This window comes from Phaethon lepturus, unplaced genomic scaffold (genome assembly GCF_000687285.1).
Source record: "Phaethon lepturus isolate BGI_N335 unplaced genomic scaffold, ASM68728v1 scaffold13510, whole genome shotgun sequence".
NCBI classification, from domain to species: Eukaryota; Metazoa; Chordata; class Aves; order Phaethontiformes; family Phaethontidae; genus Phaethon; species Phaethon lepturus.
In genome coordinates, this window is record NW_010512713.1 from 90,310 (window position 1) to 117,046 (window position 26,737).

Consider the following 26,737-nt stretch of genomic DNA (forward strand, 5'->3'; position numbering starts at 1 on the left):
CTTTATTATTATTTTTTGAAACAGCTTTTGGTAGAGGGCCAGCACTTGATGAAGAACGAGACAATCCCACCGGGTGCCATTCATCCGCATCCTGCCAGCATTCCTGGCGCTAACCGACCCGCCGCTCGGGATTTATGACACTTGTGCGAGCACATCACTGCGTTCTCCTGCGCCCTTTTCTCTGCCCCTGCAACCATCACCGGACAGCATGCACCAGGAAGCTGCTCTCCCGAAACAAAGCACTGCGAGCCACGAACTAAAATCCTGGTGAAAGCTGTTGGAAACGCCTGCAAGAAGAGTAGCGGCAGCAAAGGGGGTATTCAGAAAGGTTAACTTTTGCCAAAGGAAACGAGCCTGCCCATGCACCCTTTTGATCAGCCGTGAAAGGGGAGGAGAGCGGAGGGCTGCTGCAGAGCCATCCTTCCCTCGAGTCACCCTCTGAGGACCCTCTCTCTCCATCAGCTACAGAGGGAGCTCACCTCCCTCGGACTCGCACCCTCAAAACCCACACTGTCCAGACACAGCTCAGGCTCTGACAAAAATAATTGCAACTACTGATGGAGAAAAACCACCTTTTGAGACTGGTATTTATTGAGAAAAAGAGCTCAGGATACTTCCACCCTCTAGGCAACCCTGCCTTTGATTTCCCAGCAACTGATGCCAGCTTTGATGGAAAAATACGTTGCCGAGCCTCAAAAAGCATGGGGCTAGCTTTTCCTTTGCTGCTCTGTGGGTCAAGAGACAGATTCATAAATGGAAAAGCTTCTGTCATCTCACAATAGCAGTACACGGACAGACTGCCTCTTGAAAGGAGAAAAATAAGAGACAACTACAAATAACGTTGATATGGTAACACATGTTTAAAACCAGTAATGAGAAGGCCAGAGGAGAGCTTATCCAGAGACCCAGGTGCCAGCCAGTCTCACAGCACTTTGGCAGAGGCAACTCTGGAAAAAGAAGGCAGGAATATTTGCTTTATGGCTTGCAGACTGTCTGTGTCAATGCCGCCGTACCTCAGCCATCCACTTCAGCCGAGACCCAGAGACCAAACAGTTCCCGAAATGCTGAACTTGGACGGGCTCTTTGGGACCGTGCACCTCAGGCCTGAGGGGAGCGCCTGGCTGCCCCACAGCCGCCGCGTCTCGCCAGGGAGGCCATCTCAAAAAAGAACCGAGCACGAGCTGTGCTGCAGGACGACTCCTCAGGGACGGATTTTGGTAACTATTACCCATGTCTCTTTGTATGTAAGCACACCTACAGTCTACTGCAGTACCTATCAGGTTGCTCTCCAGAAATGTATAACCCATGGTCACACTTCCCGTCAGGAGTTTCAAGGACTTCACCTCCAGAGCGCCAGAGTGACTGAGACCAGACAATCCATAGCAATGCCTAGCACGGAAAAAACCTGCAACATCACCACCACTGGAAATGAAGTGGGAGGACATAGGACGAGTAATTCCTTGCGCTCTCATACAAAGGAGCTAATGAGTGTGCTTGGTACAATGCATCTTCCCCCGCAAGTAAGTATTTTTGCCAAACTAACGTGCAGCTTTCCATCCCAAATGACTTCCCTGCTTTCTGCAGAAGTAACAGTTATCTAGCCTTCCAGATGTCCTCAAGCTGCTTCATGGCCACTTTTTGGAGCAAGCACGTGGAAAATACAGAACCGCTCCCAAAATGAAGCTAACTGTTTTATCGGAACTGCAGATGTGACTCCCAACACGCTTAACACAAACATTGGTTTCCTTGAGTGTATTTTCTAAGTCACTTCATTCAAGTCAACCATGCAAAAAAATCCCCAAACACACAAAGAATGATAGCTTTAATTAAAAAAAAAAAAAAGCCCCCCCAAAAAACCCTATCACCACCTGCCCAACCAGTGTTTCTTCAGCACTTCTGTGCCCATGCTGTTGCAGGGAATTTGCAAGACTATTTCACAGCTCTGCAACATCTGCCGCACACATGCCCACCCCACAGCAGCTGCATGGGGCTCTGCGGGAGCCAGGGCTGCAGGAGACTCTGGGACACCACAACAGCCTCCCCGTACAGCATTACAAACTCCATTCTTACATTTGGGTTTAACACTGAAGAAGTGGGTGTCCACTTCACCAGTTTTGTCCCGCTGATGACTTTACAACTCAGCACTGCGGTAACAGCCTGAAACAGAGACCTGTTTCAAAGCATTGATATTGGAGACTGAGAAAGAGGGCTGGTACAGACAGACAGACAGCCCTGGCATAGTTTATATGGGATACATTCAGGATCTTTACCCCACTGTGGGCTGACAGCAATCCAGAGGGTTTTGTGGTTTCCGTTCCTTTGCTTAAAAAAGGATGTGCTCCATTTTTTTAAAAAGAACAGCTGACACGTTTCAAAGTTTTCTTCTAATTTCTATCATGAGAAGAGAGAAGAGAAGGGTAAGGTTGCATTAAGGAAATACTGTTTTGGAGGTAAACCAGAGCAAAATGAACATTGTTTCTAAGCTTTCAACAGGGATGACTCCCACCTCCAGGAGGAAAGACACCCCATTTACTAAAAAATATGCTGCTATGAGACTAGAGCTTCATGTTACAGGAGTCAAAGAAAAGCAATTTTTTCAACCCAACTAACTTTTTTTTTTTACCTGTCTATTTTAACCCTAAAAACCCGTTAGATTTTTTTTCCTAGACCCTAAGGCATACACTTTTCTCCATGAGACTGAACCACTGCCAAGAGCACACTGCTATCTGAGGATCTTAACAGACTTTGCAAAAGCATTAATTAAAACTCACACAGCAAGAAGAAGGGAGTAAGGCTGGATCTTTTGTTTCACAGCAAGGAAAACACTACCACCACCAAAAAAAAAAAAAAAAGATTTGACAACATACCAACCATCTCAAAGAAAACAGGTTGCAATTGATGGCAGCGAGGTGATGCTGGCTGGGCAGAGGGAGGATGAGTAAAACGCAATGATTCTACTATGCAATATTGGGTTGGTTGAAATCGAAAACGGAGATTTAAGAGCCAGTTTTCTTAATCCTGGCCCTCCTCTGCTTTCTCACCACACCTACACAATTGCCACATCCAAATACACCATCCACAGCATCCAAAACAAAGCAGTTACTAATTATTGCATCTCATTATAAAGACGCCTCATCTGTACTTCTTTCAAGATTTATCACAGAGTCATTATTTCTCTCTGCAGCATGATTTCCCACTCAAGTGTGGAAAAATGAAGGCAATAGCTATTTAAACACAATTTGCAACACAGTCTGTATGTATTAATTTCTTACTGTCTTCTGGGAAGATTTTCCTACACTGGGTACCTAATCCGTAAATATACATCCATTTGCTTAACAAATTTGTGGACAAAGGAAAAGTAGAACTAAAGCAACAATTTACTTTCTACTGAATAGCACACATTTATTACTTTATAATACGTAAACATCATTCCATCAAAGTGAACTGAAGTTAGGAAAGCCATTAATATATCCTTACCAACATGGCAGGCCTAGAAAGCAAAATAAAGGGGACTTGTTCACATCCGACATCATTTGCTGGTTTTGTAATTGTTATTTCCCTTAAAAATAACAACACAAAGTGGTCTCTCAGTGAACAGCGACCGATCAGTAGTTTTGCAGACAGAAGAACAACCCGAAAAGCAGCAAGTTCAGCAGCAAAGCAGCGATGTTTTCCCGAAGGCAGCAGGTCAGGGGACATCGCAATTCACCACGCTCTGCAGCAGGTCTGCATCCAAAAGGTCGGCACGCATCCTCCGCAGGGATCCCCTCCACTTTGAGCCACCCAGAGCTAGGACAGTATGAGGGCAGGAGGAAATCAGAGGAAACACAAGGAGCAGAGCTGTTCAGGCTCTGTTTCTTAAATAAAGAGCTCCATGTGAAAGATTTTACTGAACTAGAAAAATAGAAGACTAAAAAGGAAATCTGAAACCCCTCATACTCATACATTTTCAGTTCTTTGCAGCTGCTACTCAGAGGAGATACCATGGCATCTATGCATGGAGCCATCTACTGCCTGACACCAAAGGGACCTCCTCACAACAGAAATGTTCAGTTTTCACATCAGGTCTGGAGACTGTACCACACAGTCTATTTTTGTTATGATAGAAAAAAACGTTTTGAGATCAAATTTGTTTCCAAAACAAAGGAATTCACCTCCCAAAGCCTGCCAGGGAGAGGGGAGGGCAACATTCCTTTCTCTACTCTCAGGAAATTAAAGTTACCCAACTGCTGGGAGGTGTTAAGAAGCCTGAGTCTCCTCCTAATGCCAATATTGAAAGGTGTCAAATGCCTTCACCTCACATTGCCATCAGATGATGGTGAGGGAGCAGAGCACCATGCAACCAAGCTCATGCAGAGCTTGTCTCCTCTGAACCAGAAACTCTTCAGACCACTAATATATGCAGCTCCAAGTTATTTCCTCTTTAGCTTTTTTTCCTTTAGCTAAAAAGGAGCTGGTGCCATCGCTGAGTAAAGGGTGCTGTTTAGTGCAGAGCTGGAGAGCCACTCCTCTGAAGCTACTGCTCCACAGCTGACAGACAGTACAACCCAGCCCGTAGAGGACTTCCCTCACCCAACAGCAACCTGAACTACAACCCATTGAACAGCAGCTACAGTATTGTCTCACATGTCCACAGAGGCCAGCTGTAGCCAAGGAAAGCCCCCAACTTCACCCAGTGGCTGAAGAAATGTCAGGCAGCTCTGGGGTTGTGCCAGGCGTGGGGATGACCATGCCTACACACCTTCCAAGGGAGACAGATGTTATAGAATTGCACATCCTTCCCCTAAAGACCCAGCAAACCTTTTAGACTGTCTAGCCAAAAAGGAGCAAGTCACTCTGTCTCAGTAAAAGGTACTCTTTCTATGGGACTTTGAGGACGAAATGCATGGCAAAGAGAGCAAAAAAGACTGACATCCCTCTGGGAAGTACAATACCAGGAAAGGAAAAACAATCATCCTTTTCTTAAACTATGATTTATATTATCTTTGCTTACAGGCTACATCATTTTCACATAATCATTCAGACTCTGACACAATGGGCAAGAAGCACCCCGTCAGCATGGCAAAGGAAGCCAATCACACTCATGAAAAGGGAACTGAGGTCTCCAAAAGGCCTGATATAATGAGAACTAACGACTCTGGGAGTCCAGAAGAAAGCAAGATGCAGCAAGTTTCTTGACTAACGTGACAGGAGAGTGTTGAAATTTAAATTTTAGGCCCAGTTTAAGTTTCAGTTCTCACCTCACAATTTATTTTGCACTAGTGTACAACAGGGCATAAGCAGGAGCAACTATCCAATGTAACTCAACTCAACTTCATTTTTCCTGTTCACCAGTTACCGAGATAAGGCAGGAGGTTCTCTACTGCTTCATTCTGTCATAAAAGGACCTTAAACATATTTGGTGGGGATACTGGTGGCATGTTTTTTATCCCACGCATTTACAGTTGCTGATGTTTTTTGTTCTGTACTTTCTCAAAATGGCTGCAAGTCAGAATGAAAAGCATAAGTTTCTGAAGCTGCTGAGATTTTCATGGCACTTGACCAAAGAAAATAAATAAAAATAAAAACAAGCACTCCAAACATTCCTTTCTCCTTGGCAAAAGCAAAGGCAGCTTCTCTGGAGAGTCTCAGCCATTGTCACTACACAAAGCTTGCCTAGACAATGCCATTAAGAAGGTTATTACATTATTTAGTAACAATCTATGACAATCCTCAGTGTACCCTCCCCAGGAACACTTATGAAATAAAGAGCTGCTTCCGGATTCTCACCCTTTAACACCAGTTCTGTACCTCACTTGAGAGTCCCTTCAGTTTTGTGTGCCCACACATTAACACACAGGTACACAAGGAAAAGATGACAAAAGAGATGCACAAACACAAGGGTTAAGTGGGCATAAATTGGCCATGGAGGCATTAAGGCTGGGAAAAGAAAGGTTTCCAGGCAAACTTGTCAGACTGTGGAGCAGCCTTCCAAGGGGAGCCATGGAGACGATCCAACTGGACACAAGGCAGCGCTGAGCCAATCTATGAAAAGGATTAGATAACTGGCTGCACGTGATAACAGAGGACTATGTCTGATGAGCCCAGTAGTCCCTTACCATCTGATGTTCCTTTGATGGAAGGAAAGAGATTACTTTAAGAAGTGACCACCTGCAGACTATCTTCTGGATTGTGTGGGTTTGTTTAGTTTTGAGTTTTTTTCTTTTACTGAATATAATGAAAGTATACCTCCCTTCTTGCTAAAGCCACAGCAACTTCCATCAGAGAAGCTATTTAAGAAAATAAGCATTAACAGATTGGAAAAGGTTTTTAAAAATTAATGGTCTAAAATTCACCAAGCCTAGTTTAAGAAGGTGAGAAGAACCCCAAAGGCAGGCTTAGCAAACCAGTCAGATCTGCACTGTTAGTCATCCCATTCGCTAAGCTTGCAGGGGCCTGAGTCTTGTCATGATACTGGAGCTGTGGAAACCTCAGCTGTACCGAACGCAAACAGAGCTGCAGCGATCGACACCAGCTGTTTGGTTGCCATGACCCAGTAATCATCATGATTATGTGTCCCAGTTACTGGGGGACTCTGCTAGAGGGATTAGCAGGTCATGATCATCACACTAAGCTCTACTCAAAAAAAGCATTAAACGTGAGGACTAAACATTCAAAATAATTTCCTGCTCAAGTACCTCAACGTTTGTGAGCCCGAGAGAAGACAAGCCCTAACTGGCAGAGAGCATTACCACTTCAAGTGATTGCGCTGGGAATCCCATGTCTCAAAAGCAGACCCTGGGAGCATCATCTGGACTCGCTCAAGAGCCCTGCAACTTCATCTAGTTGAAAACTGAAGTCCTCTTCAAATGTAACCTGGGGAATGAACACACCATAATGAATTCCCAGGACTACTGCCTCCCCAGAAGCCTCCTCCGTGTCCTGGCAGGATTACCAGGGGACCAATAACACACTGAACCACCACACTAAATCAAAGTCAGTAAGCTGAAACTGTGGGCCATAGCAGGGAGGCATCTTTCATGATGATGCAAAACATCTCCCTTGACTTGATATGGAAACAGCTCCCTTTAAGTTCTCACATATGTGTTTTCTTCCTTAATAGTTTTTTAAAGGAGATAGCGGACATAAGATCTGCCACCTATTAAAATATAAGTTTTGAAGGTAGAAAACACTTCTAGAAATTATCTTGGGAATCTTGCTGAACTTTATCATATTTGGAGTCATCATTCTTTCCATACAAGTGTGCACTTCATTACTTGATAATGGAACAATAATTGCTCTTCAGTAATACAAGATGTACCTCTAATTTGTAAGGTGTTTCTGAAGAAGTAATGACAGATGCTTAAAAAAATGAATGTGAGAATACGCAGCTTGTTATGTAAAAGATAATGGTACCCACGGAATAGTCCGCCAGCTGGGTCACAGTCTCAGCTGGTATAAAGAAACGACACGGATGTTCTGTCTTAGGTATTCTTAAACACTGAACCTGGAGGCAAATTAATCATATTACTTTGTGCTTTAATCTGACTAAATCTCACAAATGAAGTATCATCGACGTAGGTCAACACCTGACATCCCTGCTTTCCTGAGAGCTTCCTACACGCTCTATGTAAGGCTGCCAGCAATTCAGCAGAAGGCATTTTTCCTCCTCTGAAATTATACTTCCTGATTATAAAACATACTGAGTATGAAATAAAGATATCAGCATATATCTTTCCTTGTTTCTAAAACTAGATTGAATATAAAACCTTCTAGGAACTATAGTGTGAGGGACAATCTTTTTTTAAAAAGGATGTTCTATCCAAATTTTCTCTATCCCCTCTTCTCCAACTTTACTACTGTGAACAGGGGCTGAAGTGCAGCATTTGAAAGACCACGTGTTCACTCACAGCCCTTCCACACAAAATGTCAACTCCAGATTCTCAGCACTTGCATTCGTTAATGCCTGGCAATGCTTGCAAGATCAAGAGCAGCGCACCATTCAAATGTCATCTGTGTGTGCAGATGCGGTATCAAGTGCACCTCCTCATATGACTAATTTTCCAATTAAGATTGAAACTCTGTTGTGCTAGAAACACAACAAACACATGGGAAGATCTTGTTCTCGCCCCACAAGGATTTATTATCAAAGATAAGCTAATTTGACTCTAATCTACTTATTTTTACTCAGCAAAGTACTGACTTTTACAACATGTAAATTTTGAGCTGCAAAAATTAACTGTATTTTACTGTTTTAAAACAGCATGACAACCACAGGAAAAAATTCAGAAAAAAAAAAAAAAGGTTGGCAAACACTTAGAAAGCTTGCTTCACCTACTTTGATGCCATTACAAATACATTATTAGCAGGACCCAAGCTACCTAATCATGTACTCAGATCTGAACGAGTCTCAAAACTGCATCACGAAGATGACTGCTGGGTAGACATGCCCTGAGGAAGCCCAGCCTTTCCGTCTGTCTGGAAAAATGATAAAACAACTATCACAGACTGCAAAACTTTCAGCTAGGAGAGCCCTGTTTAATCTAGTGGAAAAAGACATAATGAGATGCAGTGCTTGGAAGCTGAAATTACATAAATCAGACTAGAAATAGGCACACATTTTTAACAGCGAGCACAGCATATCGCTGCAACTATCCACCTAGGGATACTTCAAATACTCCATCACATCAAGCCTTTAAAGTCAGGGCTGCTGACAGACGTGCAACACAGCTCAAAGAGAAATGCAGGTTTTACGCAGTAATTCTTAGACTAAGCTCTGTCTCTTGCATGATGCTCCAGCTCAGATTAGATGATCATAAATGGTCCCTTTTGACCTTAAAAATCTACAATAACACGCCTAGTAATGGTAAAAATGTCTTCAGGGAGTTGTAGCTCTGCACGACCCCAAGAGATCACAAACCGCGTGACAGTTTTGCACCAATAGCCCATGTCATTTCTATCCTGTACAAACTGTCTGAGGGCCAGGGACAGAGCCGGCCTGGACAGCTGGCATTGGGCACCAAATTTAGTCACTTGCTCCTTGGGTTTGCAACAGCTGAAAGACTGTAAAAAACCTTCATGTACCTTGATGAAGCCACTTCCACCCAAAACATCATCTGCCTGACAGTGTGAAGGACTTCGAGGAAAAAAAAGAAAGAAAAATGGGTTTAATTCACATTTCCCAGCAGAGAGTTACCGCAGTGTGGTCTTTATAAAAATGGCACAGCAGGAACAACAAAAGCTTCTCTCCTCCCCAAATAACTGAGCAATTTTAAAATAGCTAATCCTAGAAGCACTCTCAAAAGATTAGCTGTGGCTCAACAAACTTTAAAGATGATCATTTTTAATTTAATTTAAAGTTGAACAGCCTTGTGTAATAATGGGAAAGACGAAGGACTATTAGGGAATAATCTTGTTTACGGATCAGTGAACTCAGAAAATTGCCAAGGCACTGTGAAACGTATTCCTTATTCACACCTCATAATTAACTGAGTGCTCTGCAGAGACAGGATGCTGCAATATTAAAGTCATCTTCGTTATTAGAAAGCTGCTCATTTGGGCTGGGATGACACTGAGGAGGTCTCATTCGGTTCTGGCATTTCCAAACTCCTGGGAGAAAGCACCTTCAGTCCATCAAAAGGGCAGACTCCCAAAAGGGTAATGGAGAGCAGAGCAAGCCTTTGGTCTACAACAAAAGCATAGCTTGTGCAGAGAGGAAAAAACACGTTCCTCCTTCCCCAATGCCATTTGGGACCATTTCTCTTTTAAAGCCAACTGAAAGAAGAAAATACAGTTTTCTTAATTAATTCACATTGAAAAGCGCTTTTGATGGAGTCAGGAGACCAAATCAGATCAAAGTAAATAATGCAACAAATAGTGACATGACAGCCCTGGGATAGCAGCTATCATGGTTTGCACTGCCTAGATCTTCATACTTAAAAAACAACAAATGCTGAAGCTTTTAGCTTGTAGGAAAGGGGAAGAGGATAGGGGGCTCTATCTTTTCAGCAAATTTTAAGACCAAAATTGTCAATTTATTGGCAAAAATAGGAAGATTTTTGCTGAGGTAGATCTGCTTAAGATTTGGGAAATCCTGGATTAAGTCTCTGCTTTACACCAGATTTTGTTTGTGAATGCGGGCAAAGGCTCCGACTTTCTGCCCTTTGGTTGCAAAAGGTAACGCTACTCCCTGGCTGATGGCGCACAGGGACTCGGGCAGAGAGGACACGCACATCCCGGGTCCTGGGCAGCTGAGATAGCGGCTGCAGCCCCTTTGCACTGTAACTACACTGCAGAGGAGAAAACTGCTGAGACCGAGAAAAATCAATGAGAAAGACTCAGTCTCATGAGTGGTTATCTGAAGAAGCCCACAAGCTTTGCCCAAGCCAGGTTACTTTCAGTCATTACTCATCCCCAAACAGCAGTTAAGAAAGGGAAGATATATTGTAAACCTGTATCTAGGTAACTAAGACCCAGATACAGCAGCTACAGAGTTTGATGGTGTCATTTCTGGCCCCAAAAATCAGCCAGGCCCATCTTAGCTTAGTTCAGCATCTTGTTCCAGCCTTTCCCCTGTAATGGGGAACAGGCCAGGCAGTCGCAGGATGCTCTTCGGCCAAAGCCAGCGCATGGAATTCAAAACACGATAATAAAAGATACTCAGATTCTCCATTCAGGTTTTTACTGTATATCTCAATTACCTACACAGACTGCAGTCAGAACGAAAGAATAAATAATAAAGGAAAAAAGTGTGGTGCCATAAATCAACACTGAGAATGCAGCTTATGAATAGCTTAAGCATCCAGCACATTTAGAAGGAAACAAACAGAAACAAGCAGTAATACACTGAATAAAAATCCAAGGTGCCCCTGCATCTGTAGTAGGGCATGCTATTCCAAGATCTCCCCTTCTTCTGTGCAATTTTCAAAGGATCTAATAGAGATCAAAGAAGTACAGGAAAGGGTAATAAGGCTCATCAGACACACGGAATGGCTTTTGCATGAGGAGATACTCAACAGAACGGGGCTGTCCACCTGCAAAGGGAGTACATATAAAGATACTATAAAATTATGAAGGGCTTGGGGAAGTGAACCAGAGAAATTACTTTCTGCTTCTTATCACACAGAGTCAAAGGGCTCCCAATGAAATTAGCAGTTTTCAAGCAAAGAGAAAGGTTTCTTCGTACGGTGTGTAATTAAATCACAGAACTCATTGCGACAAGATGTCCTCAAAGTCAGAGGAGAGAAGGGTTCTAAAAAGGGAATTAGGCAACCCCACAGAGGACAGGTCCATGGAGAGTCTTAAACACAGTATTCCAGATAAAGCATCCAGATCCATAGACTCTAAATCACTGACTGGCACACATTCAGCATGCACAGTGCGGAAAGATAACCCTGTACTGTCCCTGTCCCCATTCTTTTCTTCTCTGTGAGCATCTAGTAATGACCACAGTCAGAAAACAGATATTAGAGCTAGATGGACTGCTGGTTTGATATAGTGTTCCCACAATGTTCTTCTATTATGTTGAATAGACTGAGTTCCATAGACAAATCCTAATATAAAGTAAAAGGAGTTCTTTTTTTCCCTCAAGAAATATCATACAAAAAATCCTATATTCATATTCATGCATAGCACTCGACCAAATGCATGAACAAGTATCTTCTGGGTGGAAAGATATCCATCATCTCCAAAAGTTTACATGGGCAATGAATGAAGGAATTTGGTTTTCCATATTGAGTAATTCCATGATGGAGATACCGTTCAGGATCATAAGCAGGGTCACGATAGTGAATCCACAGTACGTCAGCCAAGACCAGCAAAGGAATGCTGAGCCATAATGGATAGATTAGAAGGACGGGCTTTAGCAGCAATTTAGATCACAGACCAGGTGACAGCTTTCTAAAGATGAAAATTCCTGATGCTTGTACCAAAAACATTTGTACTCTAAGCTATTCATCTCCTGAAATAAAGACGTGAAATAATTATCACTGGAGAAAATGGGGGGGAAGAGGGAGAAGAACAACAAATTATTTGAGCTTACCACCAAAGCACAAAAGAAACATCTCTGCTTCAAACATTTACAGATAACTGACAGGTGCAGCAGCAATACAAGCTTCCGACATGAGATTAGGCAACGATTACAGTAAATGCAATTAAATCAAGCAACATCAAAATATTGCAAGAGAACCCAAGGACATCATTTTACAGCAGCTTTGTCTCTGCAAAAATTCCTAAAATGGTCTTGCAAGAATGATACATGTAACGGTGTTGTATGATCAGATAAAACTGCATTTTATGGGAGGGAAATAAAGGTAATGCTCCCTCTCCCTTCTACCCCTAACTGGTAATTACTCTAAAAAAAGAATTTTATTTTGAACAATCTAGAAAGTCCTTGTCTCCATGGAAAACAGAGAATATTCTTCTAAAATGAACACCCAGCAGGATTGTTGGCATTTTTCACAGATTAAAAGAAACTCTATTTTATTCCGTAGTTTTTGTATTAGTACAACCAAAGTACAACCATAGTTAGTTTCAAAGTACAAATCGTTGGCTTAATAATTCCTTACTCCACAGCTGTTTTCCAAAAACAGGGGATTCATAGGTCACAAAAGGAGAGATCTGAGCACACTTTCAGCCCCCAGCCTGAACAGAGGACCTATGGAAAACACACGGCCAAGCAAAGATTTAAAGAGAGGGAACAACTGCATCATCCACATGGCAAAAGAGTGATACAACCAAATCTAATTTAAGAAAAGAGGTTAAAAAAAAAAAAAAACACACACAAAGACCACAAACATATTTCAGTGGAAGATTTTCATTTAAGCCACTCTGTGATCAGTTGTGGCAGGTAATAAGAATTCATAAGGCAAAACAGAGCATCGCCAGGTGCTGCAAGACCTGTCAGACCTGGAAAGCAAACATTCGATAGCAGCATTCTAACAGCCCAAGTGCAAATCTTGTCTTTCAAGGCTCACTTCGGCCAGTATCTGAATTTATTCAGATTCAGTATTTCAGCATGGATGTTTGGGAATGTGGAATGCATTTACATGAGTCCCTTCTGTGCTGTAGCTTCTTGGACATTCATATTCTGGAAATTGCTTAAAAGAATAGCAACAAAAAATCTGCATTTCAGAGAGAAACATGCATTCCAGCATTTCCAAGCCAAGTAGAGGATTAAGGTTTTTAATGCACTAGTTGGAAAATAATATTGGGAAAACTGAATTAGAAATGTGAAAGTGGATTTACTACTCGTCTTCTTTAGGTTAAGTTGAAGATTAAGTTTCTAGTCAGGGAAGGATCTATTCATCTTGGAAAGCATACAGGCAGATTAGGAGAAGCATTAGACATGCTAACAGATTTTGTCTTTTTAAACCAAATATTAAATCTCAACAGCTACTTCACATGAAAAAAACCAAAGTAACACTCATCACACAACTGGAACCATCTCCCTCAAGTCGTATTTGACGAGACTGGTCTCCTCATGGTTTTGAGCAGAGGATTGCTTGTATAAGCCTGTGAAAACCTAAAACCATATAACTTAGTCCTGAGAGTCTGCTGTCCTTCACTCAATACATGCTGCAATTACCAGGTTCACACAGCAGACATGGACCAGCTCAGAAAGCATCAGTCCTTAATGAGGTAGGTAGTTACAGCAGAATCCTTCACTTCTGAGAACCAGCCTAAAAGTTTCCACTAGATGCCCAAAAATGTGCCTGGAAGTCAAAAATGTAAGAGAGAAACTGTTTAATTATACTAGCTCCGGGGAAATACCTGCAATAATCCGGGTATCATCTATCTTCAGGTGTTGTGGTTTGGTTTTGTATTTCCTGGGTGACTGAAATACCATTCTGTGTCAAACTAACCCAGATTTACTGCACGGAAAATGACCTGGCAAGCCATTAAGGTTTTTCTGTTTCTCAGCCACTGTTAATTCCTTGACACTGGTTTACAGGGTTTTCAGAGAAAGCCAACGAACACAGGCATGCTGCAATTTCAAATGCTGGTTTAATGAGACTGCCGTGAACTGTGAATAGAAAGGCAGTCCTATGAAGTAAAGGGAATGAACAGAGTCTCCTGTGAGTCAGCTCTGGGACACACAGACTGCACCTACAAATTGGGGATTTCCAATTAGTAACACAGGGAACAGAAGAGGCCGACATACACTGAAGTGACTGCAACTGCAGGGCTTAAACACAACTCCCATTAATCAGAGAAAAAAAAACACCACTACTTCTGCACATGAATAAGTGATTAGTGATTTTTTTCCCATCTTTCAGAAGATGGGAAAAAAAAAAACAGGCATTAACTTTTCCTCCTGATTCTGTTTTGTGCAGTGTGGTTCTTTGTCGCAGGCAAGGTTCCACTTACGAATTCAGAAAAATGGGTTTTCATGGACTAAATGAAAGTCTAAAGGATTTTTAAAAGACTAAAAAGTCTTCCCTAAAAAAAAAAAAAACTAAAACTTGTTAAGTCATCATCAGCTAAGAAAAATAACATCAGACTCAGTCTTGTTCCTTTTTTCTGACATTTAATGTACATGAAGCTAAACTACTTAAGTTTATTTGCTGCTTACTGAAATAAACAGGGCTTCTTGATACTGTCACATATTAATAGTCCAGGGGATATTATTCACTTTCTGCTTCCTTCTTGGAAGGATTTAAAAAGAGGGAGAGGTGTGTTTCTGTACTGCAAGACAAAAAACACTATCCAGAATAGCAGCTAAAACAATCCAATAAAGGAAGTCAAATTTAAAACCAAGCCTCTTCTATTCAAACAAGTGTGTGCACGAGTGCCTGCTTTTCCATACACGAATAAGCCAAGAGTGCAAGCAACTCGTGGCTCTGCTCCACACCAAGCACCAGAGCCGAGCAGGCTCGCGGCTTTTGCCTGGCTCTTCAGTGCTCCCTCCTCCTCAAACCCATGCGGCGAGCACAGGGAAAAACTCCTGAGTTAGGTACAGGGTGAAGGAGTGTCAAACCCCTAAAGCTGGAGAAAAGAAGTCAAAAAGAAACTGGGCTTTGCAGCCCATGGAGCAGAAACCCATGCAGAGGAAGAGTTAAGAAAAGAGACAGTGAGTGCCAATAGCTGGAAAACCTTGGGGGGACCATGCCCCTTGGCTGGGCAAAGCTCCCACAGCAGGAGACTGAACCTGGAAGACAGGAGGAGTGGGGAGCACATGGGGCATGCAGTACAAGGACATAGGTGGGGGCCCTTGAACTCGCTGGGCAAGGAGGACTTTAGGGCTAGGAGTATAAGGAGGGGCTCTGGGAGAGGAGGTTTATCACAGCAGCTTTTGAGGAAAGCAACAGGATCCAAAAGGCAAAGCCCGAGGGGCAAAGGTTGGAAGCAATTAAACGACTTAGGAGAAGCAAGAAAGGGAAGAGAAGGCAGGCTGGAGTAGACAACGCAGGACAACAAACTGAGGAAAGAGGAAGGAAGGGGCTGCCAGAAGGAGCTGCACATGCTGGGGTTTATTTCTCTCTGAGTCTGGAAAGGAACATAATGTCACTGTGCCCCCTCTGTCAGCAAATGTCTAAGGGGAAAAGTCCCCTGCCTCTTAATACTGACTCCTACAGCGCACAATCTATTGCTGCCACCAGACAGTCTGCTTGCTCAAGCGGCAGATCTCAATGAGGTTGGATCCAAAGGTTTCAATCCAACTGTTCGCACCCATGTGGCTCCCTACTGCAAAGTTTCTGGCTATTCACTTGTTTTGCAATGCAAGGAAATTACACATCCAGAAACTATGCCAAAAGTACTTTAAAAGATTACAAACTGAAGCAACAAACTGCACGGAAATACCAGAACTTGGTAGTTTGTACAGAGAAATTATCAAGAAGTTGTTAGTCTGTCTCAGAGCAGGACTGTAACATGAAGTAAATAGGGCATGGGGCCATACTCTGGAGAAGGAAGAAAAAATATTGAATAGTTGCTCATTAAATGAGCATCATCCATTCTGGGCAATGAATAGAGCAGGGATCGTGCAGAAAAAATGGTATGTGATAGTGTAATTAAAAACTGTCATAATATAAACACACAAGAGGGCCAAAATTAAATCAAGTCTTTCTTACCTGTTGAGTGCATATTTTTGCAGCCTAATGATGTCTAAACATGTCTTTTTTTGTGTGCATGCAACATTAGTCATCACCACACCAAAACACTGCTGGTTTTAAATAAACTTTGCTAGCAAGCAATGAGTTCAGTTACTTGTATTGAAAAAGCACTTGCAGATTTCAGATTAAGACATGTGATGCCACCAGCATGCATAAGAGACACAGTCCTTGGCTTTTTTGGGGGGAGTCATAAAACAACAACCCCATTGCACAAATGGAGGTGGAAAGGAAGCATCCATTACTGTGCCTCATCTTCCAGCACACGTCATGGGAACAGGGGGATGTAATTATTTTCCCAAGATTACACAAGGTTTTCTGGAAGACAGCCACAGGCCAGAGCGCGTAAATCCTTGGCTGAATCCAAGGCTTTAAGCATAGGGGCACCCATCTCACATGTTTCTAGACTCTAGCAGCATCTTCTCGTGGCCTCAGGTACCATCTTAGCCTGACAATAAATATCAACACTGACTGCAGGGGAAGGAGAAGATTCATTTATTATGGCTAGCGAACATTTCCTAAAAAGACAGGACACAAACACAGCAGTAGCTAGAGCTATTGCTCAGACTCACAATGGAAAAATGGTCTAAAGAACTGAGTTCAGAGAAGAGTAAACCACAGGCCAAATCCACCTCTGCAATACACCTCCCTGAAGGAGGCTGAACTTCATTCATAACTTACTAAATAGCAAGAATGGGAAGAATTTGTAGCTTACTAAATAGCAAGAATGGCACAGCCTTAGCAAACCTGCTACAATTAAAAAAAACTTGCAACACCATAGAAGAAGCATCCCACAGTTCCCAGGATAACAATGACACTTATCTAATCTGCCATCTTTCAGCACACACTGGGACTTCCTAGGCCTTGGGACCTGGGGTCCTACTTGTCTTTAGGAGTGAAATTTTGTTTTCGTATTCTCAGTTCAATTTCAAACATCAATTCCCTCCCCCCAAAAAATAAATCAGTCTACAGCCAGCAACAATTCAGCATTTCCTTTTCTCTCCTTTCACACGGAGGCAATCCAGCACCAACCTTTGCTCAGAGCATTGCAGACTAGGAGCTTGCTCCTTTATTTTCAAATCCTCACAACCCCCAGGAGATCATCAGTGAGAGAAGAAGGAAGGGAAAGCCCTAAGCCAGCTCCATTGCTTAATGCTCCAGGTTGCTCATTTTGCTTTCCTAGAGAAGAAAATAATTTTGACTGTTAGACTCCCAGACCTTTTTCTCCACAGGCTAAATCCCAAACCAGGTCACTGTCCTGGAAATTTTCCACTAACTGTTACTGTGGTGTTTGCAAAGCCCTATATCCCTTCCTCACTATTTTGCCATTGGACGGCAAGGACCTTTTAGGCCAGCAACAAGTATCCAGGTTTTGCTTTTGTTGTATGTTTGCCTCTGACCAAAATAACACATTAATAATAGCTACCTTAGTGTTTTCACATCAGCATGCATCTTACTGCTGTGCTTTGTGTATGAATGCAACCACCACCGACCTTCAGGGTGTGTGAGTGCAACTGAGAGCAACTCACTCAAGCTTAAGAAAGTTGTACCAAATCTAACAGAAAGTGTCTTTCTTGGACTTCTATAACCCAGGCAGTATCATATTCTGAGCTGCAGTTTCATACTCTGAGCTACACTTTCCTATAAAACTCCCTCTAACAAATTCAAGAAAAGGTAAAGTTTGCACATGTGAAATCTGGGAAACCAGCCACACTATTCTGCCTATATCTGTTATGAATCTAGGAAGCAGCATTACCCTGTGTGGCAAGGGGAAGCATTAGAAGTGCAGCTGAGACTTCTGCTTTTGGAACAGGAGTTTCATGTTAAAGTAGAAATGTGCTATATTGTCAAATTAGTTAAAAAAAAAAAAAATCATTGCTACACAAGAATTGTAAATAGAAGCACCCAGGCGAGGAAAAGCCAAATCAACACCAAGCAATTGCTACGTAGTCACAAGTTATGAGTGCTGATGCTTTTCCTCCCCTTCTCCCTCTGCTCTTGGAGGACATGTTGGAGTTGGACATGTCCTTCTCACGTTGGAGAACAGCATCTGTTTCAGCTCAAACACTGACGGCGCATGCTGCGGAGGGACTCAGGGAAGATATGTTATGACCCCAACATACTTTTCCTCATAGTACATCAATCTTAGGGCCAGAGCAACCATCCCTGGAATGCACCACGTTCTGCAGAGCGTTTCCATTTTCTTTCCCCTGCTACTGCAAAAGGAAACAACATAGCTGCTGGTTTAGTCATCAGATCACATTTATCCCTCCTATAGCCTTAAGGTTTTCATTGAATTTTGGATCAATGAGGCTTTGTGCGTGGATCCCACAGTGCTAACGAGTAGCAAGCTCCCTCACTCCCTTTTGCACATACACAGAGATTTAAAGTGATGCTGTTGGGCACAACTCCAAGTACACCTGCTTCTTCTCTCATTCTGTCACTTAGCAAAAAATTAACAAAAAAGGGAAAAACCCCACAAACCACCAAACACAAAACACTAATGCAACAGTTCCTATACATGGAAAATGGCAGCATTAAACACCGGTCTACTGTCCATTCTAAGCGAAGAGTCCCACCAGCTAAATCACTTACAGCAGATGCAATAAAATCAGGTTGTAGGTCACTAAAGAGAAACAGAGATTTCAGTTTCAAAAGTATGCAAGCTGTTGAGGAGTCTTGTTTTTCAAGAAGCTTGAAAAGACTGTGGGCCACCACAGGCTCATTTACAAAGCTCAAAACCATCAGGGTGATTAGGTGGTATGAGAGTGTCCATGGGCTGGACAGCATTTAGCAATGCTGAGTGTGAGGCACATATGACATGGCATGACTACAACTACATGCAGCCTTGGAATTAAAAAAAAAAGTCCAAAAATTAGATCTGTTTTCAGTGAGTTCAACAAATCAAGAAAAAAGAGAATGAGTGACAATAACTATGAACAGAACTTGCACCAGGGACTGTGATAACTTGTTTTACATATATGATCCTTGTTAAACATACTCATAGATCTAACAGAGTATTGCTGCGGTGAGCAATGAGGTGTTGGCATGGATATTGCTTTTTAATAGGACACGTATATGCATACTGCACCATCACAGTGAAAGCATTGAAGCTCTGGCCTTATCCCAAATAGAAGTACAAGCCTGAAGTGAAAGTTCCTGTCTGCCCTTCTCCATTTGTGTCATATGGGAGGGCACATACAGTCACAAGCCTCTTTCAGGTCTTAAAACTCAGGGACCTGGATCAAGCACATAAGAGATCCTAGTTACCTCATTTCAGTAGTATATGCCAGCATCCTCCAAAACTGCAATAAATCGTGGTGATAAAATCTACAATTTCATACAGACTAACTCATTCCTTACTCCTGAAGGCACCCAGGACTGCAACCCACACATTCACCCGATAGCTGAAAATAAAAGCAAGTGACAATAAAGAACAGAAATCTCTCTGCACCAAGAATTTAAATAACTAGGTTCAGTTAGTGCTAATTAGGCTGATTCCCTTAACTCCTTCATTACATTTTCCTGCATTTTTCAGTTAGCTCTAGCAGCAAGATACATAATAAATTATTATTAAATAGAAACTTAAAGGATTACATTACAAATACTTAAAGTATAGGTTAAGCAGTGTACAACTAGCAACGTGGTGCACTAGATAAGATACCTGAAGCTAATTCACTGTGCCCAATTTTCCCTCCACTCTGGAGTTTTTGAAAAAATTTAAAATCTTTGCCCCTCCATTTTGCCATGGAAGAGACCTACACAAGTCAGAGAAGCATCTATTACAGAGGAGAAATTGAGTATTTAATTTTGTATATTTGACAGCAACTTCAATTTTTTTTCCTTCTATCTTTTTTCAGCTATAGCAAGGATTTGCTATTTTTTTTTTTAAAGATGGATTGTATTTTAACAGAGTAGTTGCCTTGAGTGCTTCCTACTTCATATCATATAATATGCCAATAGCACTAGAGAAAGACTATGTACAGAAAGTATTTCAACTATTTTAATCTGTCCTGTGAGAGAAGGCAGCAAATGAAAGTAAGAAGACAACTGCAGTCATACGATCAGGTAGTGGTCCACAGACCTCCACGTGACGTGACATCATTTTGAGAGTCACTGAGCCGCAATACATTTAATCTTGCAGTTCCACACTACTGCAAGCACACTCCACGTGGTTGAGAATTGAGAAGATCTCTTGAAACTACAAATGCTGTAGCAGCACATTTATTTCTTATAGTGACTAGCAAACATTCATATTAGACAACCAGACACTGGTCAAATTGCCCAGGCTCTACGAGGCTGTCATTCCATGCAAGAAGAAGTTACCAAGCTTTATCCAGCCTTCATCGGAAACTGGAATTAAGAGCAAGGGGCAAAAAAACTCTTAAAGAAGGCTGCCAACAGTGTTTTGGAGAAGTTTTTTTCAAAGCAGCACCCATTAACCCTCCCAGGCTTTCTCCCAAGGCTCTCAGGCATGACTCCCACAGTGGTGCAGCAGAGGCTTCCCTCCCCGCCACGGGGACCACGCCAGCTCTACTTGGGGCATCCCACAGTGAGCCGTCACACAACAGGTTGTTGCAAGCGCGTTGCACGCAGCCAGCCACTTAAAGAGAAGCTGAGCAGCTTACACCATGAGAGCCCCTTTTAAAAAAGAAAGCAGCTATGTACATGCAGAGCTTGACTTGCCATGTGCAGAAATGCTTTACAATGCTTGGAGGCAGATGCCGAAAAGCTAATGCCAGTTAGCAGCGTGGATGAGCTCCCTCTGAAGCCATCCCACACGCACGGTCTCTCCAACACAACTTCTGCAGCCTCTCCTCAAGGCTGAAAAACTAGAGGCTTTTCCTTTGGTGTAAGAAAAGGACGTTCCAAAAAGCAGGGGCAGAGGGAGGGGTCTGGAATAAGTACAAAGCAAAGGAGAGGGGAAAGGAGCACTAGGAGGAAAGAAAGAAATAGGGGTAAGGCAAGCAAGGAACAAGAAGATAGAGCAAGACAGCAGACATTTTTTATATTGACACCTTCCACCACCATATCCACCAGGGAAAATGCAAACAAATACAAGTATCAAAGAGAAGAAAAACATCGAAAGAAACGTGGAGAGAGCAAAGGCCAGTAACAGCAGCTGCACCGGTGTTGTGCTCAGGTTAGTTTCTGTTCACCAGGACCTGAAATTTAGAGGCAATAGATGTTAAACGAGGCTTTTGGACAAGCCTGTTCTGGCCTGGCATATCAGAAGGAACTGGGTTCACCCACACTTTCTAATTGTTCTACTCATTTGAGAACACAGAAGAAGAGGAAATAAACTCAAACAAACTATTTTAGAAGCTGTTCCAAACAGCCAGAAGAGTCTCCATGCCAGAGCAGCTGGCATTTACTGCCTCTGAAAAGCCTTGACCCCTACCATTTTTGGGTCATGGGTTCCCACACAGAGGCAACACGACCAAATCCACTCCCTTCCTTGTCAAAAACAAAACCAAAAACCCAACTATCCCCAAGTTGGGCCAATCAGACAAAACACCTGCAGGGCAGAAGCTCTCAAGTGGGTTGAACCATTTAATATACAGGTTTAGTAGGAAACAGACTCTGATCCGAGAAGCTACAGATCTCATTTGACACCTATATGCCATCAATACTGATGCAGCAAGAAGATTATTAAAAAAAAAAAAAAACCAAACCAAAAACAGAACAGCAAAAAAACAGCTGCTACTAAACTGATTAAATATGGGAATAAAACACTCCCTTTCCCAGGTTCCCGGACTGCTGCATGGGGCCCATTCAGGTGCACACCATTAAATGATCAGAGAACTGCAGCAGGTAATTCCTGATCTATTTAAGGAACAAAACACTTTCTCCAAGGAATAGGTAGCACAGAGCAATTCATTATTACAGGTCTCCAAACTAAATCACACTGTGAGTGTTTTGTAGTTAAAACCGAGAGTCAGCAACAAAGGGCAGGCTGGGCAAGGGCTACCAAGGAGACTGTATAAAGGTCAAGGTTGAAAGAAAAAAACCCCACACTCTGGCACAGACCTGTGGGGCAGCTGCTGAGTCACACCCCCTTAAACACTCTTACTAACTCAATGCTGTCCCACAGGAATAAGGGCACCAAGAGCTGGTCCCGTGCCGGAGGAGCGTGGCCCTGAGTTACGGGAGAGCCCTTCCTCCCCCAGTGAGGTGCACAATGAACACGCCGAGAACTGCTGGACCCAACCGGTGAAAATCCTTCTGTTACTGCCTGAGCCTGGCTCCCACTGTTACATGCACGTTTTTAGGCATAAAGCAGAAGTGGGCATCACCTCTACTTTCATACAGATAAAAAAAATTTGCATACACACATGTCTACATGTATGTATATCCATGTGCAGAAGTTACACCTATGAATATGAGTATATATAGATATATAGCAATATCACATAATACATGCTCACACTGCACTCACCTCATTTCAGGCGTTACTGTATGCATGCACATATTCCCCCTCTTCACATTCAAACTAGCATTACAGTTTTGGCCTTCTCCATGGAGAAGCTGGGAAGGAGAGCATTGCCTACCAATATCATATTAGAATAGAAAGTCTCAGGACATGGACAGTCCTCAGCTATTCTCCTCTTCCCAAAGCAGAAGAAATGCACTTTTTGATTCCCTCCTCTTTCTTCCCTTAACTCTCCTTCCACCTTCTCCTCTCTTCCCTCCCCAGCAGCATAAGAAAAATTACAGCACATTTCAGGATAAAAATTGCTAAAACAAGGCGAATGACTTGACATTTTACGGTAGGATCAGCTACAAATTAAACCACAACGGAGCGACAGGTAGCCAGCAGTACCTCTGGATGGCCCACATGGCTTTGCTCGGCACAGAAAGGCCACTGCTCCGTGGCTCCGCGGGTGATGCCGGGTGGCAGGAGCCCCAGGTGCCCCGGTGAGCAAAGCGATGCTTCCCGTTCTCCCGGCCAGCCGGAGCGACCTGCAGTGTGGCAGAGGGAGAAGCCACGGGCTGCCGGGCAGATCTCTGGTGGATCACCCCATTTCTCCTGATTAGGCATGCAGAGAAAAAGGAAAAAAGAGGGGAAAGGGGAAAGAAAAGGATTTAAGCATTTTTATTTTTCACCTTTACTTATCAAAAGGCTAAACATTATGAAAACAGCACAACACGGTATCTAACTACAACAGACAATGTTTTATTTAATCCAAAATACAAAGTCTTTGCATGCTGCGAAGACCAGATTTGTTAGTTCCTAACTAGATCTAGAGACCCAACAACAACAGAAGATGAGCACTCCTGTATCAAGCTGTTCTCTGGACCTCTGGTAAGATGGGAAGCACTGTGAGGAAGAATATGGTGCCATTCCTAATTTTTTTCTGCAGAAAATAATTGGTGCTCTGCCTCATTTAAACAGAAAACAAACCTGTACAGGTTGGAGGAAGGAGCGGGGGGAGATGAGTTTCAGCAGCCTGTAGAAGGCTGCTGGTTTTCTGCTGCCCCCTAAAAAGTCAAATACAGTCATAAAATCCTGAGCACTACAAACAGACAGAAAAGTGCACAATGCATGCAACCAGAGCAAATATGAAAATGCAGCACATCTGGACTACAGAGCTTCATCCCTGCAAGCTAAAGAACTGCCACATCTGGGCAACTGGATGCCACTGAAGCAAAGAAATAACCCGAAGAGACCACTGGAATGTGAACCTACAGGAAGGGGGAGGTTGAGGGGAGGAGGAAGGAGGAGAGCACAGATTTCCCCCAATTAATTAACATTTCTGTCACCTTTAGCCAGGCAGCTCTTGGAACCCGCCTGGCAGACTGTACATACAAGTGTTAACAGGCGTGCCAGCTGTCAGCCCCCAGGAAACACTTCGCTGCCTACTTGCCCACCAGTTACACCGCTATGAATTACTTGATCAGGTCAAAATAGGAGAAATCCTCTGCCAATCCATCGTACCTGCCCTCTGATCGCTATTGCTGCCAGAGGGGCTGGAGGGAGGGCAGGTAGGCTTGAAACGTGGGCCATCCCCCATTAGGGCCTAGAGGAAGGGCTGAAACGGGAGGGAAGCCAGGATGTTCCTGAAAGAGGAAAAAGAGAAAGCCTCTCCTCCCTGCATTTGCTGCTCTCGCATTGTGCCAGCTCTGGCACTCCCCAAACTCTTCTGGGAGCTGATTTAATTCACTACTGCAGAACCAGGAATTCAGTGTCCTTTTTTATAACCTAGATACACTAGCTCATGCAGGGCTGGGAACATGAGGAGCGACAGCAGGAGCGAGACCTCCCATTCTCAGCAGCAGTAAGCTCTTGCGTTCACTCGTCAACACATCTGCAGCAAGTATGGTTTGGGAAAGAAGTGGATAAAAAACAGCCTCTATCAAACAGAAGACTTCTGACTTTCAATGGAGATACAGAATAGCACAGTTATTTGTGACACTAAATGGGTGAGGGATACAAACTTCAAAGTATTTTATTTTTCTCCAGTGTCTGCTGAGAGCTGCTAATTATTTCAATCATTCCAGAATTAGCTGGGTGTTTTCCCTCTTTTTCCATTCTGTCAGGACAGAAAAGATCAAACCTGATTTTACTACTAAACATCACATGGTATTTCTACAATCATGACGTTGTGACTGAATAATCAAGCAGATGTTGCGAATGGAAGGAGTTAAGCCAGAGAAATTTTAAGACGTTGATGCTTCAGTCAGAGCTCCCACTCCCATGTTAGTCTTGACAGAGTCAAGTGAGCATTTTAGAGAACAGTTCTTCACATCTGGTCTATCTACCCAGCAAGAGTTATCAGGCAGCAATAGAGTAACAACAGGAAAAAAAGACAGAATGAAACCTTGGTGTTCTCCAAATTTGTCAAATGTGAGCCATCTAATTCAGCAGGGCAAGTCCATCTCCCACGGTGCTCTATATAATAATAAGTATTTTGCACACACAGGTGGGAACATTTGAAAAGCACAGCAAGCATAGCAAGTTACTTACAGTTTGAGTCCATTGCAGGAGAGGGAAAAGAAGTCATAAACCAAGCACACACCAAACACCGTGACTCCAGTTTCTTTCACCAGCATTGCACATGTCCCAAGGAATAAACTAAGCAGCAAAAAGAATGGAGAGGCAGTGGGAGGGAAATGTTCCCCAACATAAAGCTGATCCACACTCCTGAAAGAGAAGTTAAAATATTTTATGTCAAATCTGTTTGTTATTTTCATGTTTACTACATTCACAGAAATACTCAGACACTTTTCCTTAATTTCTTAAGATGCTGGTAATTAGTGACATGAACAGTCTACAGTGTTCATTGACAAATGAGGAAAGTTTTAGACACAGGGCAGGAAGGGAAAACACAAATATCGAGAGGTGCACCAAGGATTTGAGCAGAGAAGGGGAAAAAAGGCAAGCAGAAAGATAAAGTGGACTTGAAACAGTCAGAGGAAGGCAGAGTAAGTACAAAGACAGAAAGGGCAGAAAAACACCTGCTTTCCGTCATCTAGAACACACATACTTAATTCTCCTTATGTGACAAAATGCACTATGCGAGCAAAAATTCCTCCATCCCACCCACACACTCCTCAAAGATGTGTCCTAATCATTAACAGACTGGGCAGCAAGCCTGCATGAAAGGGAAGAAGGTAAGAAAGAACCAAAATTAAACAGGACGATTCCTGCAGGGTCACTACCAGTTTTACACCTTTGAAACCTTCCGATGAAAACAGCGTTGCAGATTTGTAACAGACAGCCCAAGAGGGATATAAGCAGTTTTTCTACACGGCCATGACAACACAGTGCTATTCCTAAATAAAATAACAATGCAAAAGGGGCAGAAACACCATCTGAGTAAAGCTATTTATTTATCTATACTTGTTCAGTCACAGTTTTAGGACACAGACCAGCAAACGTGCCAAGTTTTTATCTGAAAAGGATGACTAAACGGCCTAGACGCAATCCTTAACTCTCCCAGACCAGGTATTTCAGAGTCCCACAGTCTCAGCATGTATTTCAAAGGCAGGCATGTGTCTGCTTTTTAGACTTGATATTAGGAAAAATTTCTTTACTGAGAGAGTGGTCAAACATCGGAACAGGCTGCCCAGGGAGGTGGTGGAGTCATCATCACTGGAAGTGTTCAAAAAACATGTGGACGTGGCACTTCAGGACATGGTTTAGGGGGCATGGTGGTGTTGGGTTGATGGTTGGACTTGATGATCTTAAAGGTCTTTTCCAACCTTAGTGATTCTGTGATTCTGTCTGTTCTTCACTCTACATACAATTTGCCTTCAGCTAAAAACGTTTCTTTATTATTTGTAGCTCTGCAAGCCCTCCTCTAGTGTATGGTCTGCTGTAATGTCAAGGGAGGAAGGGACCTTAAATGTTGACTTCTCTTTTTATGTTTATTTGTTCTCATAAGCATCACTTATTTGGCACCACAGCTGAGAGCAGGGACCAGGGCACTTCCATGCAGCAGTGCTGGGGGAAGTACCTCTGCCAACAACAACCGAAAACTGACAGGTTTCCCCTTTCTCTCCTCCTCAGACTGGAGTATCTCATGATATTATCACAACCGATAGCAAGGATCCATACCTATTATAGGAGAGAAAAGCCAACAGAAAGAGTAAGCAGGCTAGTACATCCGCTCTGCCTACTATACCTGTTACCTAAAAGGGAAAGA

At 42.9% G+C, this 26,737-nt stretch overlaps 1 protein-coding gene across 1 annotated transcript in view; it reads right to left on the reverse strand.

Moving 5' to 3' along the window:
• Positions 1-26,737, reverse strand: part of TMTC1 (transmembrane and tetratricopeptide repeat containing 1) — a gene marked incomplete at its 3' end in the record, with an annotated part of 117,694 nt that overhangs the window by 89,092 nt on the left and 1,865 nt on the right. Inside the window, exons 2-4 of the mRNA XM_010287917.1 lie at positions 26,650-26,723; positions 25,057-25,233; positions 22,912-23,118 (exon numbers count right to left, since the gene is read on the reverse strand). Of these exons, the coding sequence (XP_010286219.1) occupies positions 22,912-23,118; positions 25,057-25,233; positions 26,650-26,723 (458 nt within the window). The remainder of the gene's footprint in view (positions 1-22,911; positions 23,119-25,056; positions 25,234-26,649; positions 26,724-26,737) is intronic.